Below are 19,378 nucleotides of genomic sequence, written 5' to 3' on the forward strand. Positions count from 1 at the left end.
TCATGGGATGAGATCCATGGGGAGAGATCCATGGGATCTTACTCAAAATTCAACCCCAACATGACTAATAGTCAAGGTGTTAGCCTTATTGTTGTTAATAGCATTTGAGTTAGTATTTTCTTAATGTCTAATGTAATCATTAGACTTATGGGATCTTACCCAAAATTCAATTCAACATGACTAATCGTCAAGGTGTCTCCTATCACTTGACACATTTTGCATGTTGGAATTGCAAGTGAGGAAGTAGGAGAAAGTCCGAGGTTTATGCCATTCTTGTGAGGGAGTCAAGATTTGTTGGGCCTCGGGATTCCACGTGGCTGTGCGGAATCCATGGAAGGGCAAGTTAGGGCGTCAAAGGTTAAGTCTGACTATTAAGGACCTTTACCTTTTTCGAAGGGACGCCACTGGTCCCTTAAATATGTCCTAATTCTATGCTTGTCTACTAAGTGATTGGCGCTGCCTTACGCTTCCGCCTCTCCATGCAGTCCTTGCAGCTGAAAGCCTCCGAATGGAGTGGCGTGGCTCACGAAGATGCGTTTGCAATCGACGAGACTGACTTGTATGGCAAGCTCGGGCATCAGACGTTCGTGAAGCTCTCCACCGAATTTTACAACAGGTTTTTCTTTGAGGGTTACGTTAATACAACACTGAATCATAGGGCCTTTATAGGTTGCATGTAGTACTTGTTTTGTCCTATTCATACAACTATTATACAATGTAGTGCCATGAAGTACAATGCTCATTTAGTGCGCCACTGCTACATTGAACTATATTCGTTCCTATAGGCAACTACGTTATGCAGCTATTAGAGGCTAGAGCCTTTTATGATCCTTTTGGATTGACACGACGCCATATTATCTATCTAGTAGCACGTCATTCTCGAGGTGTGTTGCTCGTAGCCACAAACAAGAAACGTTAGAGAACTTGCCAAACAAGCAACGGCTAAGAATACATGGGCAGCATCATCGTTGCCATGTGGGCAAGGATCAGAGAAAGAAAAGAGCCTTCTGGGAACCTGGAACAGTACGGAACAGATCTGCCATGAGCTCAGCCTGTACGGCTCTTTTGGAAGGTTTGTAGGGCCTTGGAGAGACAGGAACAGATGCAGCAAAGGGCGATATCAGAGGCGCCTCGTAAGAGTAGCACTAGGTGCTAGTTCGGGGCTGTTTGGAGCTCCAGACAAAGGTGGAAAGAGATGAGCAGGTACGACTGCACTACGGCAGCATGCGGGATCCATGGGCAGGGATACGACCTGCAAGAAGGTCCTGAAGAAGGGCTACAAAAAGGCCCTGGCAGCAGCACAAGAAAAGAGCAAAGGGGGGCTGGCCCCTTGCCCTCATATAGGACTGGTTGGGCTGAGCCAACCAAGTCGGTTGGGCCAGCCAACCAAGTCGGCCAGCAAGCAGCAAGCCAGTCGGCCCATTAGGGCGACTGGGTCGGTATTTTGGATTGCCATCAAGCTGAGATTTCTTTGCCTGGATCCTCTGCATTGAAATCATGATCTTAATGGGCTAAGCAGACTGGGCTGAATTTGCGATTAAATTAGAAACACTCTTTGTCTGAATTCTTGGCAGTGAATCCTCTCTTCTTTCTGGGTACAAGCTATCTTCTCCAAGTTGCAGCTGTCCTCTACAGTCTCCTTAAGCTTGGTCACCAAGGAGAGTGACAAAGCTGAGCTCTGATACCACTTAAACCTTTCTCGAACCCAAACACAGCTACAATATTCAATTCGCAGCAGATCTAGAGTTACGTAGCACTTCAAAAACGAATCTGAAGACTGGCTGGAAACTCAATTCAGCAATCGAAACTCTACCATGGAACTGGAACATGGATTGCAATAGAGGAACAGAGGGAGAAAGAGAACAAGACGCCACACTAGGGCCAATTGGCTCACGGCGGAGCATGAAGCTGATACAACTTGGATTCTCATACAACTAGGAGCCAAATAAAACTTGTTTTGGTTAACCGAAGTCAACTTCCTTTTGTTGAAGTCAATATTAAAGATTTCTGCTTATTTCTTGGCCACATAGACTTGTTGCCAACCATTGCAGCCCTTGCTGCTCTAGACAGTCTCCAATCAATTGCAGATAGATGCGCATTTCCTTGCTCCAAGTAATCCTAACTCCCTCTGCCCCCTGATCCCTTGTCCTCCTCATATGGGCACTCAGAATTGGGTCAGCGACACTTCTAACACTGAGCGTATTGTGGGTTCAACAAGGAAGTGCTTTTCTGCATCCTTGTGTGACAGCCGAAACATGTAAATTTTGAGGGAAAAATTCTATGGGAAGGGCTTAGTGATGGCTGTAATGAAGGGGGAAAAAGGTATTAATGTAGGATTACTCTAGGGAGAAAATTGAAGCAGCAAAGATGAAACAAGGTCCACTCAATCATTGGACGCTAGTGCCTCCTCCAACACAACGAGTTCAATTGATGCAGGAAGCCAAGGAGAAAAATGTTCTGTTAACCTCGAATTTGTCCACAATATAGTTTGTGGCCTATGAACCATAGCATATCGATCAGGATTGTGAGGTATACGTCTTAACCTGCTCTCAATTTTAAAAGGGAAAGAGTTATCATTTGATCCTACACCTAGGGTTATACCCAATCCAGATGTAGGGTCCTTGATTGAGAACGTGCAGTCTGATCTAGGGGTTCCCATCAAGAAACAATTCTAATGAGCATGTCTGACAATAGAGTCTTGAAGCCTAGATCGAAGGGCCACAGTGGAGGCCAAAAAATGGCATCTACCCCTCAAAGGCAGCTATGCTTCAACGCTGGGATCCACATCCAACTCTTCCAGCTCCGAATCCGAGAAACACTCTACAAAGTCCGAATTGGGAAGACAATCTATGGGCCCAGTGTCCAGAGTTGCACCTCAAAGCTTCGAACTCAATGAGAACCCATCGACGGAATCCTTGAGTCCCAAATAGCAGTCAAGGGCAAGTCCTAGAGCACCCATGTACTAGTATGAGAGGAAACCTCTTCTAGACTTTCAGCCATACAATATTGTTGAAGATCTGGTGTCCCATGCTACCGGCCATGATGTTATCTTCTGACATTCGTCAATGAGTCCGAAGTCTTTTTCAAGGTGCAACATAGAGAATTGGGACCTGTATCACATCTCACTTGCTTGACATCGTTGTAGTGACCATTGGGCAAAACGGCCCCCAGATCAACATCCTAATTGGAGGACAATTGATCAAGGATGCGGTCATAGATTCCAACTTGGCAATCAATGTGATGAACCTCGAAACATTCGCGAAACTTGAGTTGAACCTATCCGATCAAGCATTTCAAGCACTGAGGATGGCAAACAATCAGAGCGTTACATATGAAGGCATGCTCTATCAGCTGGTCAAGGTGGTAGGTATTCGAACTTTGAATGATTTCCATATACTCAAATGGAAGGAGGATCGCTCAATACCTAGTCTTTCTTGGAGATCATCCAAGCAGACTGCCAGGTGGGAATCCCCACTCGAAACCTCATATTTGGAAGAGGAAAAGACTGAGTTGTCTAAATGCTTATCCGGACGTGCTAGGTTCTGAAAGAGCTAGTGAATCCGATTCTAAGTCAAGAGAAGGAGATGAGGACACTGAAACCTCCTCCACTGGGTCTAGACTCAATGATGTCTACGGAATCTTCCAAGAGGAAATAGAAGATATGTTTTCCCATACACCGGAAGATGACAAACGAAAAGTCGGTGATAATTAAAAAAAAAAATAGGGAGAACATCATAGCGTTCCAGCACTTCTGTGAACTATCAATTTATCTTGCATTCTGTGAGGCACATTCCCTAGAAGAAGATAAGTATAACTAAATTGGACAGGCCCCTTATTGCTTTGGACAGCCTTCCAGACCTTCTGAGACTGACAACAGTTTCTGATTAGATGGGGGAGCCCCATGGCTTTTGTGATGCTACCCCTCACCCTACCCCATTGACCTCACTCTACTCTTAGTCCGCACTGCCCTGTGCATGATCAGCCACAGCAAGTAAGCTTGCTTTTCTGGCACATTTTTATTCTATCAGACCTGAGACCCAAATTTTGGGAGTCCTGTCTGTACAACTTTTTGTTAAGGTGATTAATTAAATCCATAGAACTCACATCGAAGACAATGACTGGGAAGAGGTGAGTATATAGGCTAACACCCATCCACATAAGAGAGACTTGGTCCCACAGCTGCATTCTATCATGAAGAAGTTGCAAATCAAAACAGTAAGGCTTGAATTGAATCTGCAAATCTTGTCTGTTCTCAATTCCTGTTTGCTCCTGTCTCATAGATCTCCCCAGGTCCTCAACCCTTCTTTGGCCGAAGGGCATCCTTGATAGAAACAATCTCTCATAGGCAGTCTTTCCAGATCACCAAAAACCAAATTCATTTGTGGCTGGTAAAATGCCTGTCTTTCTAGTGAATCCTTTCCATATCAGATAGGGTTTGAGAGATTCCCATGCCTTCCAAAGAGCCTTTCATGATTCTGACCCTTAATGCTGAGTATATTGATGCTGGTCATCCGCAGATTGAACAGGGTTCACTGCAAGCTAAATCCGCAGGGGCGCTTCATAACTTGGTTTCTCCTGATGATGCAGAACTATTGATTTCGCTGTCTCGGCACATCGACCATCAAGCGGGGTCAGCAGAACAAGCAGAGATGAAGAAGATGCCAAGTCAGTCCTAGAGACCAGATTGGCAGACCCTGACTGTGTCCGCCAAGTTCAGGGCCAGTTCTATAAGGCTGCTGTTGTGGGGGGCTTCAGGCATTCAGATACCCAGCATTGCAGACTATGTAGAGAGCCTTTTCAGAGTGCACCAAAGGCACTAGGAGAGAGCAGTAAGGGCACTAGGGAAGGGCAGCAGGAAAGCCATCAGTTTCAGCCTCCAGAAGTGCAGCATGACACTAGAGAAGGTGCTTTAAGATCACAGAGACAGTGTTCTCTTGTTTGCAGAGGTGTAAACACTGAAGGAGTGAGATTTCCACTGCCATGTTTTGTCTAGCTAGGAGATGCAAGTAACCTCCTATTTTGTGTTTCCATTCACACTATCTAGCTATGTGCTGTATCATCGTCTAAAACAATACTAAATGAAAAAGAAAATTGCACTTGAAGATGGATATCTACTGTGAAAGTGAACAGTGCCATTAGCAAGGGCAATCTTTTTTATTTCCTCATCTTTCACTTGATTGGAGCAGGGTGTATGCCGATGAAGACGAGTCCTTTCGCTCGATCTTTTCTAATTCTAAAAAGGAGGATGCTATACAGAATCAATATGAGTTTTTTATACAAAGGATGAAAGGGCCACCTTTATATTCTCAAAGGAAAGGTATGGTTGGTTTCTACTCTGAAGCACAGCACGGTTAGGAGACAATCCCTTCACGCTTGAATTGTGTGTGTCTTTTTTAGAGAAGTTGCAATGCTATGACTTTTCCAATCCAAAAGTCTCTGACAAACGAATCTTCTCAGGTCTTGTGCCATACCATTGAAGAAAGTTGGATTTATTACCACTTTAAGAGTCTTGGCCTTTGGTAAAATAGATTGACTAAAGGCTTTAAATTGCCAAGTTTGTAAACCCTGATAAGAACATTAGCTTGTCTGATCTTCCAGGACATCCGGCATTAATTGGTCGGCATGCAGCTTTCGACATCACAAAGAAGGCAGCTGAACGGTGGCTGGAGCACATGCAGGCAGCCCTCGACAGTGTTGAGGAAATTGATGCTGACTCTAAGAAAAGAATGCTTAATTTCTTCAGGTTTGTGCATGAGATTTTATGATTGTGTCTGCAATGGAGATGTTCCAATGATCTCTTAATGAATTCTTGCTGATATTTCTTGTGGTTTTAGGCATACGGCTTTCTTCCTAGTGGCTGGCAAGGAAATGATGAACAACCGGTCACAGGGCCATTCTGGCCAACAAGCATGACAATCACATTAGGCTTTTAAAACTCAGATTTATTTCACATCATTGCATGTCAGAACTTAAGACTTCCATGTAATCTTTGTGAAAGGCACAATTACCGAACCTGTAAACCTGATGGGCTCAGCACACATGTAGTTCAACCCTGGCAGATCACTTAAGCGTCAATAATGTAGAAGAATGGAGCTTGACGGACTGCCAATTCACATACTGCTTGTATGAAGCCTGTGTGATGGCACTATCTTATTGGTTCAGCTATTTCAAATTGTCATGGGGTCTTTTGCAGGTGATGGAGGTTATTGACATACTGATATGAGCTAGGGAAATTTATGTCTTCTTTTGTAGCGTCGGGTGAAATGTATGTTTAATTGGTCTGGCCTCATTGTAAGTTCTTTTTCTAAATTTTGTAAAACCATAGTTCTTCAGGTTAGATGCATTGTCTTAAATTGAGTACAGACATGGCTTTGGTACATGACCATGGCGGATGGTTGCAACTTGCTGTGCATATTTGTGTGTGTGGTTGCAAATAGTGTGGTTGCAAATAAGAGATACATATTCGCGTGTGTGTGCTTAGGTACAAACATGTGTATCTAATACATTTTGATATAGATACATGTACACATGCAAGCTATTAAGCGTCTTTCCTTTTAAAAGCTATTGATAAGGGAATCTCAAAGTTTGCTTTGCATTTAGAAGAAAGTTTGGGAGTTCAAATCAGAATGGAAAGGGAAGATTTTGAAGAAAGTTGCTCTGAAAGTAGAAGAAGTTCCTTCCGTTAATTGCTCAAAGCAAAGTAACCATCTTTCTAAAGAAGATGAAACTCTTCTTTGAAAATTCCATAGGAAATTTGCCATTTCTTGTATGGATAAATGTTATAACTTTGTTTTTAGTTACAAATTTTTTAACTTGAAATGCCTTTTGAGAGAAATGAACTCGTTTGCCAAAACTTGCCCCCTTTGCCTTAGTTTCTTAAAAGGATCTGATCTCAAAACATCGGAGTTTTTGCAAGTCTTCAGGGTTTATTTGTAATCCAAGTATCCCTTTTCTTTGTGCTGCTTGGGACATTCACAAAACTCCAAAAAAGCCAATATTTATCGCAGCTACTTGTGAGATTGAAATGAATTTACCACTCAATCTCATAACCCTTGTAAGTGAATGGACATTGTATTGACGATCCTCTTTTGAGTTTTAGAAGAGCATTAGCTTGAACTTCTATATATTCGATAGTTGACCCAATGTGTTAACGAAACTAATCCAACACTTTCATAAGATGTTGTGTATCTTCTTGTGCATGTGACAACTTTCAACATCATTTCTATAAAAGAACAGGTTCAATAATCCCTTTAGCACTTGAGATTCCATCACCATTGACTCAACTTATGGGGCCACACAAAGTCGAATAGAGTAGACATCCCCACCTTTTCTTAATAATGCTCAGACACTTCGGAGTGTATGACTCTTATGACTCATACATTTTGCTGTACTTTCTCATATACATGGTTTATAAATGCCAAATATTGCCTTGTTATCTCGACCTCTGTCATTCCTTGGAAAACACTTTAGAAGGATACTATCTTGAATGCCTTTTCATATTTGACAAAAACCACTATAGGCCCATGGCCTTCAACTCGGTTTTCTTCCATTAAGACCCTCAATGTAACCAAATGTATTTGTGGGTTGAACTAGTCTTGAGGCTTGAACTTAGTCAATTTTTAGGAATTCACCCACGAAGCTTATTTACTAGATTCGTGTAACTTAGTAACTAGTAGAGATTTGCACCATTCTTAGTTTTGCACCATTCTTAGTCGTAGTGCTTATTCAATTATTAAAGACGAATTATAGTTGCTTGTTATCACAATTAGTTATGGTCTATGGAACACCTACCAAAGAACGAATGCCATTACACAAAAAAAGATATAAGAGAGAAAAGGTAACATTAGACTATTATTGTATTGTGACTTGCCTTGTACAAGAAAGGTTGTAAGTAGCACAACCTATTATTGGGTGTAGCTTCCAATGTTGCTTACTTAAGATTCAAGACATGATTATGAAAGCAAGGACTACTGATAGAAGACAAGATGTAATCTTCACCCCCTTGGCACTGCCAAATTGGGGCACTTGAACCCAAATTAGAAGTTAATACAAGTCCCCTACCACACATTGCATCTATCTTTTGTGCATATTTCTCAAAGAGCATCTCCTACTTTGCTCCTCTCATATGTACATATCAAAATCCTCCATGTAAAAGTGCATTTATAGCTTTGGAATCTTGAATCAAGAACTAGACTCATGGTTTGAAGAAAGCATTCTACTTTCCAATTGCCACGAACTCTTCCCATCATTGTGATATTCTATGATGCCCTATTTGCATGATTATGATTCCTCGTCCTAGCATGGATCCTTAGCGCACTCCTCTTTGCCATAAGTTGCTTGTGCATCCCATATATCTTGGTAGTTGCTCCCTCACAAGCATATCTAGTGAACTCTTCTATCACTAGGGTAGGGGCATCAACCACTTGGCTCTCTCACATGTTAGCACTATTTGTTGTGGTAGTTGGTAGCGAGCAAGGCCTTCTTGATCCTTGTTGAACTCATGGCTGACTTGGTTATTGGAGTGCTTCTTGGTAGAGTATCTTCTTGGTTTGCCCTCAAGGAAAAACATGTTTAATTAGCTAATGATAATTGTGTCTTCCTATCTCAAAATTTGAAGGTTGTTGTATAGTTAATCAAGTCTTCTATCTTCTTCTTCTTAATATGTTTTAGTAAAAAATCTTTTAAATAGGTACGAGGAATGGATAATTGCAACACAACTTTTCTTGGTTGGTTGATCCTAAGCTTGAGTTCAAAGTGGTGCTCTATGAGTGTGTGCATGCATGCATGTGTGTGTGTGTGTGTGTGTGTGTGCATGCGCGCATGCGTATTGTCAAGAAATAGAAATCACTAGTGATGAAGTGAGTGGTCTATCCCATGATAGACCACAAAGTGATGTGAATACAAGGGTATCATGTATGTTCATCTTGTTTAAGCATGAATCTAGATTGTAGTTGTACTACCAACTTGTTAGTAGACTTTGTACTAGGAGTTAGAGATGAAAGTGGCTACAATCATAGTAAAGGGTTTGAGTTCCACATGCATGAATCTAGACTGTGGTTGTACTACCAACTTGTCACTAGACTTTGACTAGGAGTTAGGGATGACGTGGTTAGAATCATATTAAAGAGTTTGAGTTTTTGGCTATTGATTAGCTAAGGCAGATGCTCTCCTCAAAGGTGTTTGAGTTGTGAAATTTTGTCTATATGTATTTGTGCTTTGGAATGGGACATTCAAGCCCATCTGCAGGTTAGTATTGTTTGATGCAAGCTTGAATTATACAAAATCACTAACATGCCCTTCTTGAGGGCATGAGTAAATGTTCAATATGCCAGGCTTTTCTCCATCGTTGAATCACTTCTTGCAATAACGTTACTTAAACTTCAATCTGATTAGGGTATACTGGTTGTTTAAGTGTTGACCCCGAGCCACTCACAAACTTGATACGATAAACTTTAGTGGCACTATTTCTTTCAAGATAAAATCTAAACAAATGTGCATGTTAGGTAGCTAGCTCATTGCCATTCTATAGGTCCATAATGTGCTATGCAATTTGAAATCCCTATTGGTTCACCTAGTATTAATCATCTTTGTAAAGATTACCTTGAGAATCTTGTCTATCGACTTGGCTTGGATGTCCACGAAGGATAGCATGCAACTATCCTATGCATTATTACAGAACTCACAATTTTGCATAGAAAACACTTTGTTCATGAATGAGAGCCTTGATAGTCTACAACTACATAAGACATCCAGAATAGTAAACATAGTTCTTGAGCACAAATTGAAATGTGCTCCAAGTTGAATTGTCTTAGAGTTGCTTTGGCTTTAGCCCACTTCATACCATAACCATACACAACAATAACATAGTTATTTTGAGCTTGTTTGTTGACTCCTTTGAATGTACCCTTGACATCGAGTCACCTCTTTGTACAGCCTCCCATGCTTGACTCATTTCTAGGGGCCTATGATTGCTCAGTAGTGGATGCCCCTACTAGATGGAAGACGTTACATAACTTGCAATGCTTTACAATGTCTTGAAACACAAGCATCCACTAAATACTTGCATGCATTACTTTAGGGTCATTACCTCACCTTCAAATTACCTCTTACAACATCTTAGTGAGTTTCTTCTAGACCAAATGTCTCTTGTGAGGAGGAAAAAGCTATTTGTTCTTTAGTAGTATAAATGTCCTACAATCAATGTATATAACCGAGATTTAAGGGCTATTTCTTTATGCCTATGTTGGGACTTTTGATTGGGAAAAGTAACTAAGGACAAGTATCATATCAGTTTCTCATGTTAAGATCAATTGCCTCTACTTCAAGTAATGAGACATTAGGTAACTAGATTGATATTCTTGTCTTGATCTTTACCATCAACATATGAAATAAGTAATCCGATCCACGATGAAATCATTTATTTAGATTATGATATATTTTTAATTTAATTATTGCAACAAAAGCATCCATCTTGATAGCCTTCCTTGGATAGTTATTCTGTGAGGTACGTGCTATGTAAACATCAATACACCATACAATATACCTCATGCTTCTCTCTTAGTGGTGCTGTAATTGCGTTCAAGAGATGCACGGATCATGCTAGCATAGAAAAATAGGTAATCTACCTTTCTTTATGGTTGAACTAATTGTTCTCTAATCGTGAACACAAGGCATCATTGTGAACATGGATGATAAAATTGTAGCCAAGCTCAAATTCCACCTTGGTTGCCTTACAACAAGAGATCTCACTACTTGATCCTTTGATTATTAGAGAATTGAGTCTTGCTTCTTGGCCTAATGAAAGCAAGTATCCTTTCAAGAAAATTTGTGGAGGGGCTCAGCTTATGAACTACCAATAAATATAACCTATGAATGACCTTGGTTGGTGCAATCTTTAACTTTTGTACATGGAAGATCAAATTCTAGCCAAGATCAAATTCCACCTTGGCTGCCTAACAACGTGAGATCTCACTATTAGACCCTTGATTATTGGTACATTGAAGCTTTCTTCTTGGCCCAATGGAAGCAAGTCTCCTTGAGATAGATATAGCCTATGAATGACTTACATGTTACATAGTAAACTATTTTTTTGGGGCACCTCTTTATGGCCTAGATCTTGCACTCTTGCCTTCTTTGGAAATGGTTTGATGAGAGTAACACTTTATATTTCACAAAAAATACACACTTGGTAGGATTTAGATAGAACTTATCTCTTGACATTGGAAGTATTTGCTAATGCATGCAAGATAAGCGAACTTCTAGAGCTCAACATGTGACATCATTCCATAGATGATAAGTGTTACGAAAACTGAAAATCTAACATGCTCACAAATTCAAGGTTTACCAAAACTATAGAAACCAAGAACAAGGAAACAAGTGGGGAAGAGAAGAGAAAGAGAGAGCGACACTGCATGGGGTCCAATCTATCCCTCCTAGATGGTGGCTCTTGGTTCCCATCTAGAGTATTTATAATTGTAATTCCAAAAAGCAAAGAGCCAATAATAGTACATCCAAAAGCATCCCTTTTCCATAATTAGAGGGATTGCTCAACAATGCTCCACGAGCTTAAAATAATACAAGGCTTAATATGCCCTCATCCACAATTAATTAAAATAAAATAGCCCACGGCTTAAAATTAATTACTTTACAATATGGCCCATGGCCTTTGACAACCAATAGATACTTCGATCAATCCAAATCACCTTCACCATCTCTATTCCTTGTTATCTAACTCATCATATGTACTCAAGCTACCAATTGTGTTATTTGTTACAATTAATTGATGAATCATCGCACCAACTAATCCCAACACAATTGTACGCTTGATATATAGACATCAAAATACACACCTTGTGACCAATTGCGATAACACCAGTAACACTAGCGACATTAGTATTGAATCACCCACAATACTAACCATCTAGCCTAGCAAAAACACAGGTAGTTAGGAGTTCCCAACTAAACTCCATAAAGCATCCACTAGGACCGCCATTGTGTCCGGTGCGCTCCTATGGAATAATTTTCCATAGTCACACTTGACTAAAATAAAATAATTTTCATAGCAAGAAATTTTGAAAATACAATTTTCGTAACATCTCTCTTGCTTGGATTGCAACTGACCTTTGTTGTGTATTTGACTTTCCGAGTCAACAAGTAGACATGTGAAGAGTAATCTCTTGGATATTTATCAAGTATCATAATGGTCAAAAAATTTCTCCAAGAGATCTTAAGCTCTCATTAACCAAGTAATAATGAATTTAGCGAATTCAAAACTTATGAAAGATTATTTTTATTCTTATCTTGTACCAAGAGAAAACACTATACCACATCTATCCATTGCTTATGTTATTTTGTTACAGGTTATATTTGTCATATTCCTCAATATCTATATCATCCCATACCAATATGATATTGAGAAATAATAACAAATACAAAGCATAATTATTTTTCCTTTTGATGTGACTAGGAATAAGTGACATATACTTTTCAGTGAAATATGATAGCCTATATGGGATCTAGGACACTCTGGGTGAGCTAAGAGTTTTTTGTGGATTAAATAAGCATGATTATGTGCATTAATAAGGATAACAAGATATATATCATGTGGTATGTATGAAATAAGAAATACAATTACTTAGAGGGCTGGTTTCCTCATAGCTTGCTTGAGTAGATGCCAATCCTAGCTTAACTGTAGATGATAAAATAATTATTGTGTGATACATATGGTATGCTTCAATAAAGTGTTCTGCTTATATGAAGTGAAATAGAGAAAATTAAAGAGAAGAAAAAGCATATGACAGTTTTGCTAAGCAAGAGGGAAGGCATGATTGTTCGGTGGTGGCAAGATTTTTACTCTAGTAGTTTCTTTACAAAAATGCTTTTATAGATAATGAAAAACAATTGGTATGTCAGATAATATCTTCTATGTATTTTCTAGCAATTGAAGAAAATGCAAATTGGATCATTAGTAGCTACCAACCTAAATCAAAAACTTTGACGTGTGATTAAAAAATGACGTACATATACCCTTCTACTAATCATATGCAACTAAAGAAAAAACAATTAAATAAAGCAAAGAAAAAGGATAAAAGATCTATCTAGAGATGCCTTGGCTATCTCATCACAATGCTTGTATGCTTGATTGTGTCTACTAAGCTAACAAGAGAAATCTTTGATTGTTATCGAAGCAAGAACATGCATATCATGCATCTATTTGTCCTTGTTTCATCTACAACTCTCAATTCATAATTTAGTCCTATTACTTTCTTCCAAATAGTCGTGATCTTTCGCTTAGGAGAGTGACATCCAGGTTGCGATTTTCATACGACTTCCATTCTTGAAATCACATGATGCTACTATTACTTTAAATATCATTAATTATATAAGAATATGAATCTTTATTATCCTCATGCCCTAAGCTTAAGTCATCCTAGCCATGGGTGTTCATCTTCCTATCCAAAGACTGCTTCTACCAATTGATTGATATTAGGTAGTGAAAAGGAAACAACCATAAATTTCTTACCTAAAGTTGGAACATATTGATCCAACCACTCAAAAGAGCCAGCACATACCCTTTGAACATGCCTACACAAGCAGTTTTCATCAATTGCAATTGTAGCATTGATTTTCAAAGCATCTTAATAACTTTTGCATGCAAACTCAAAACCTAGTGATCAAGTAGTTGAAACAATAAGAAAGAACATTCTGAGAACAAATATATCATCAGACTGCAAAAGCTCATGTTTCTTGCCTCTTGCAATCAGGCTAGAGCATAGCTAGGCTCTGATACCATTGTTACGAAAGCTGATTCAAATCTAACATGCTCACAAATTCAAGATTTACCAAAACCATAGAAACCAAGAACAAGGAAACAAGTGGGGAAGAGAAGAGAAGGAAAGAGCGACACTGCATGAGGTCCAATCTGCCCCCCCTAGATGGTGGCTCTTCGTTCCCATCTAGAGTATTTATAATTGTAATTCCAAAAAGCAAAGAGCCTGTAATAGTACATCCAAAAGCATCCCTTGTCCATAATTAGAGGGATTGCTCAACAAAGCTCCACGAGCTTAAAATATTACAAGGCTTAATATGCCCTTATCCACAATTAATTAAAATAAAATAGCCCACAGCTTAAAATTCATTACTTTACAATATGGCCCATGGCCTTTGACAGCCAATAGATACTTTGATCAATCCAAATCACCTTCACCATCTCTGTTCCTTGTTATCCAACTCATCATATGTACTCAAGCTGCCAATTGTGTTATTTGTTACAATCAATTAATGAATCATCACACCAACTAATCCCAACACAATTGTACGCTTGATATACAGACATCAAAATACACACCTTGTGACCAATTGTGATAACAGTAGTAACACTAGCGACATTAGTATTGAATCACCCACAATACTATCCATCTCGCCTAGGAAAAACACAGGTAGTTAGGAGTTCCCAACTAAACTCCACAAAGCATCCACTAGGACACCTGCTGAGTCCGGTGCGCTCCTATGGAATAATTTGCCATAGTCACACGACTAAAATAAAATAATTTCCATGCAAGAAATATCAAAAATACAATTTTCGTAACAATAAGTGGCATGGGCCATGAATTCTATCAAATAATCTCAGATGGTCTCCAATGTGAATAACAAATTTAGGGTACATTCCTAAATCCAAAAGGCATCAATTTGACAAATGCAAGCTCCAGCAGTGGTAAAGTATATTTTTTGTTAATCTTCCTCAACTATTGAAATTTGGTTGTATGTGTTGTAAGATCATGATTAATTCTAAGTCATGACTTGCACTTTGATCTGGAATCTCATCCATGAAGGGTAAGTAAACATGAATCTGGAATTATTTAGGCATTCATCTTCCTGTAATCCATACAAACTCATATCTTTCGATTCTTATTGGGCATTGCTATGATCTAGAAGAGTCAATCAATCCATCAAGTGCATAGACAAATCTAGTTAGTAAATGTTGATTAGCCTCTTTGTTTACTCTCTTAGCATCATTTGGGTTTATCATGTATCTTTGCTGCCTTATTTGTGCATTAGGTCATCAACAAATTCTATGTTGATGTATTTTAGGTGGAACACCCCTTACCTTAGTGTAATTCCACATAAAATGTATTGGTATTATAAAACCAAATCACAAACTTGGAAGAGAAACACATGACCTAGTAGGCAACTTACTGAAAGGGTGCAAGACTTCTCCTTGTTCTCCACAATTCCCATACAAGTAAGTATATTACCTCTTTGATACTTCCATGTTGATGTGATTGCTACACAATCCTTCTTGAATGACACACGCTCCTTGTGTTTTGTAAATTTTTTGCTATCTAGCTCTTATCTTAGTCATATGAGCTTCTCAGAGACTCCCTAGACATCAATTGTCACCTAGAATGAATCAAATTGTTTTATTAAATGAATATTCACAACTATTAATCTAGCCTAGTCTCAACATCTTGTGGGAATTGGTCTTCTACTTCTAGCTCCTTGGGTTTGAGATTCCTTGGTAGGCATCAAGGATTAGTGTGCATTTGGACTTGGCTCTCCTTAATTCACCTTGTCACATCATTTTAATGGTCCAGTTGTTTAGTATCTTGGCCCTTTTTTCTTAGTAAGGATCTTCTCTTCATCTTTATTTTGAATAGTAAATCTTTTGATTCTATCAATTAGAGCTTCACTTATGCTCATTTATGTGTTTGACATTTATTCTAGGAATTATGGAGTATTATATTAGATTTTGTGTGCTTGATACTCCCTCTGTAGGAACCTTTAGTAAGGATATCTTTATACTCCCTCTATAAGGACATATAGTAAGGAATTTTTTGTGCTTGATACTCCCTCTATAAGGACCTTTAGTAAGGATATCTTTATAAGGATCTTGAGCTTGAGACCCAACCATGGAATGGGGCTGCATCATTGTAGACATTGGTAGTTTCTTTGGTGGTTTGGAAGAAATAAAGCAATGCAACCTACAAATGTACGACGAGCAACCAAGCAAAGACACATAAAAAATAGATACAATAATAGCAAAGCAAGCATAGTAATATCTGACAACTACGACACTACAATAGCATACACAAGAATTACCAACAAAGTATAAGAAAATAAATGGACTAGACTCAACAAAACACAACTGCAGCAAATCATACAAAACTACGCAATGTGGTTACATGACAACTATAACATGCAACTTAGCTTCAATGTAAGCAAGAGTAGTGGCCTAAACTATCATAACTCATAATGACACGTTATTGATAGCTCAATGCAACACAATGACGATCAACAACCAAGCATTTGATGACCTATAAACAGGAAAACAAGAGCAATGGTGTGGATCTATGCCTAGGTTCTAGGATTGTCAATAGTTTGGGATTATAGATAGCTTTCACTTCTCTGCTTGAAATGGAAATGCTGGGTTGACTCCTTTTGTGCTACTGGGAGCCTTTGTAATATTGACCGAGGAATTTAGAGGACCTTTTGAAACTATCCTTGTGATTTGAGTTGCATTAGGAGCATCTTCCACTTGGAATTTTTTCCCTCTCTAAGTATCAATAGCCCTCCATAGTCCTTAACATCTCCATCATTTCCCATCCTCCTCCATAGACATGTGGTAAGGAAACCTTTAGTGGGATATTCTTTTAGGTCATTTCATTTTAGTGACAAATTGTAGAAAATAATATGGGGAGAGGAGGAACTTGAGACACAAAGAACCAATACGTACTTAAACTCTATAGTGTTATAGGACATAATTCTCTAAGAAGAAAGAAATATGCATAGCTCACTATACCATAGAGTTGGTAGTAGGAAAGAGTTCAATGCATGTGCATGCATGTGTGTTTTATGTATGCATGTGTATATACATGTGTGTCTATATGTATATGTATGCATGCATGTATATGTGTATGCATGTGTGTGTATATATGTATGCATGCATGTATGTATGCATACATGCATATGTATATATAGTTTATATGTATGTAAGTCCATACATATGCATACATGCATGTTTGTACATAATCTTTGTAGACATATGTATCTAGATTGAGATGAAGGTGCGTGTTTCTATTTAATGGTGACCTTAAAATGAAAGGAAACACACTCAAGATGCCCCCTGGAGTTGCAAATGATGCTTAGTAGTATAGGATGAAGGGAATTTCGCTAGATGGTTTTGGTGGCTTCCATACCCCTTCCATAGCTCTCAAGAAAAATACACAATTGAGAATTCCAACAAAAATTCCATTGTGCACTCACGTGATGGGGATGTAGTGCTTTCCAAGGGATATTGTTCAAGCTTGTGTGTGTGCACGTGTGCATGCATGCATGCTCAAGCGTGTGTGTGTCTTTTTGTGTGTTAGGGAAAGGTGAAAGTGTGTTAGGCGGCTACAAATACCATCAAAGTGGAATATATTTTAAGCCTTAATAGAGGGGTCTTAGGAATGTCTTATCAACTTTTTGGTTGGCCAAGATCGAAGGATGCATTAACGATGGAATAGGGGGTGAACTGTATACATAAGGTATACGAGGTGAATTAAATACACATGTTTTATGAATGGGTGAAGCCATCATTCACCTATGTGGATATCCATAACTCATGGGCTTCTCTAGAGGATGGATGCTACATTCATAGAATCCATCCTCTAGAGGTGCCCATGGTAGAATCCATCCTCTATAGATGCCCATGGTAGATCCTTTACTATGATTTTGATGCTGTTGTATATCCAAGACCTAATGGCCAATGGCTCCCACCTAATTGAAGACCTAATGGCTAACAACTGTCACCACCTATTCCTCCATTAAGGCTCGAGGGGTGTACTACTAAGAAACCCTATGTATCACGTGTGTTCAAAGGGTATTAAAAAACCCCTCAACTAAAATTTCTCCCACAATAAAAACACTCCTCTTTACTTTTTCCCACAATTGAATTAAAAAACCCCTCCTGTTATTGTAATTTTGTTAAATTTTTGCAAAAGGTTGGATTAAAATACCCCTCATTTCGAATGCACGTATAAACTAAAATTTTGTAGGTGAACCCCTAAGCATTAAGGGCTTTCACATAATTCCTCCATTAGTTTTCTCATCTATACTTTCTAAAGGCTCTTACACTCAACAAATTATTCCATACATATAACTTCATTACTTAACCTAAGTAATTGAAAAGGCCTTCATTTTTCAATTGGAAATTCAATTGATTTCTTAGGTGAAAAGATGGAGTACCACAATTAATCTAAGGTCAAAGGGATAACTTCAAAATCTCATGCATAAGGGACTTGAACTCACTACATCCAAAAACCCACTCAAAAGGTATTTACTACTGGGCTACATGAAGATGGAGTGAAGATATTGTTAAAGAATTAGAGTTTTAAAACTTCACTCTCAAAAAATAGAGGTGAGAGAACACCACCGTCATATACAGAGAGAGGTCCTAATAAGTCACTCTCCTCTTTACCCTCTCCTTGCCTTTCCACACCTCTTCTCTCCCTCATATATAGAGGAAGGTCCTCATTAATCACTCTCTTCACTTTACCCCTCCCCTCACTCGCCCTCATATATAGAGGGATGTCCTCATTAATTACTTGCCTTCCCTTGTGTTGCCACCCATCCCCTTCTACCTTTCCCACTAACTAATACATTTTTGAATTCTTCTCAATTTGGGCCATCTACTTGAACATCTGTAGTTCTCTTTCCTTTCTATTTGGGGCAAGATCCTTATGAGAGAGAGAGAGAGAGAGAGAGAGAGAGAGAGAGAGAGAGAGAGAGAGGCTTAGGTCATACATGGCATAGTTTTGACTAGGTTGTAAGAGTGATGATGTGTTCATGGTTTGTGATTTGCGTTGATCACATCAATGTGCTTTACTATCATGCTTTAGATATAGAGACCCCTTGGGATTTATTGTTCATTGGTCTCCTTGAGCTTTATTGTTATACCATATGGAGCGATGCTTACAAAAACAATTACCCTATGGAATTGTTTGAAAATTGAGATCTGTCACATTTGGTCCCTTCTTACATAAAACATTACAATTCTTCATAACTTATTTTAATAAAAAAATGCATCCTCATCTACAAATAGGTGGCCATATAAATATGACATGAGATGCCTATGTCATAAACCATTAGTAGGCCACTTTAAATGAAATTTGATAAGCAGTTTTATTAAGGAGTCTTAGCGATCACTTTGAATGATTGTTACATCACATAGATACAATTATCATTCGCTCGACAACAAGTCTTGGGGTCATGCTTGCAATAATGTTGTTCTTGAGACCATGGTTATGGAAATTGTAAAGATTGTGTAATAAGCTATTGCAATTGGATCTTTGCAATAAGCTATTGTAATAAGCTTATTGCAATTGGATCTTTGCACTGA

At 38.8% G+C, this 19,378-nt stretch overlaps 1 protein-coding gene across 1 annotated transcript; it reads left to right on the top strand.

The window, feature by feature from the left end:
• The first annotated feature begins 383 nt into the window (after window positions 1-383).
• GLB3 (hemoglobin 3) lies at window positions 384-6,276 on the top strand. Its single transcript, XM_087371979.1, has 4 exons — window positions 384-616; window positions 5,187-5,317; window positions 5,599-5,743; window positions 5,835-6,276. The coding sequence occupies exons 1-4, from the start codon at window positions 480-482 to the stop codon at window positions 5,911-5,913; spliced, it is 492 nt and encodes a 163-aa protein (XP_087228105.1). The 5' UTR covers window positions 384-479; the 3' UTR covers window positions 5,914-6,276.
• The last annotated feature ends 13,102 nt before the right edge of the window (window positions 6,277-19,378 follow it).

This window comes from Dipteris shenzhenensis, chromosome 33 (genome assembly GCF_047967505.1).
Source record: "Dipteris shenzhenensis isolate YYH24624 ecotype China chromosome 33, Dip_SZ_1.0, whole genome shotgun sequence".
NCBI lineage: Eukaryota > Viridiplantae > Streptophyta > Polypodiopsida > Gleicheniales > Dipteridaceae > Dipteris > Dipteris shenzhenensis.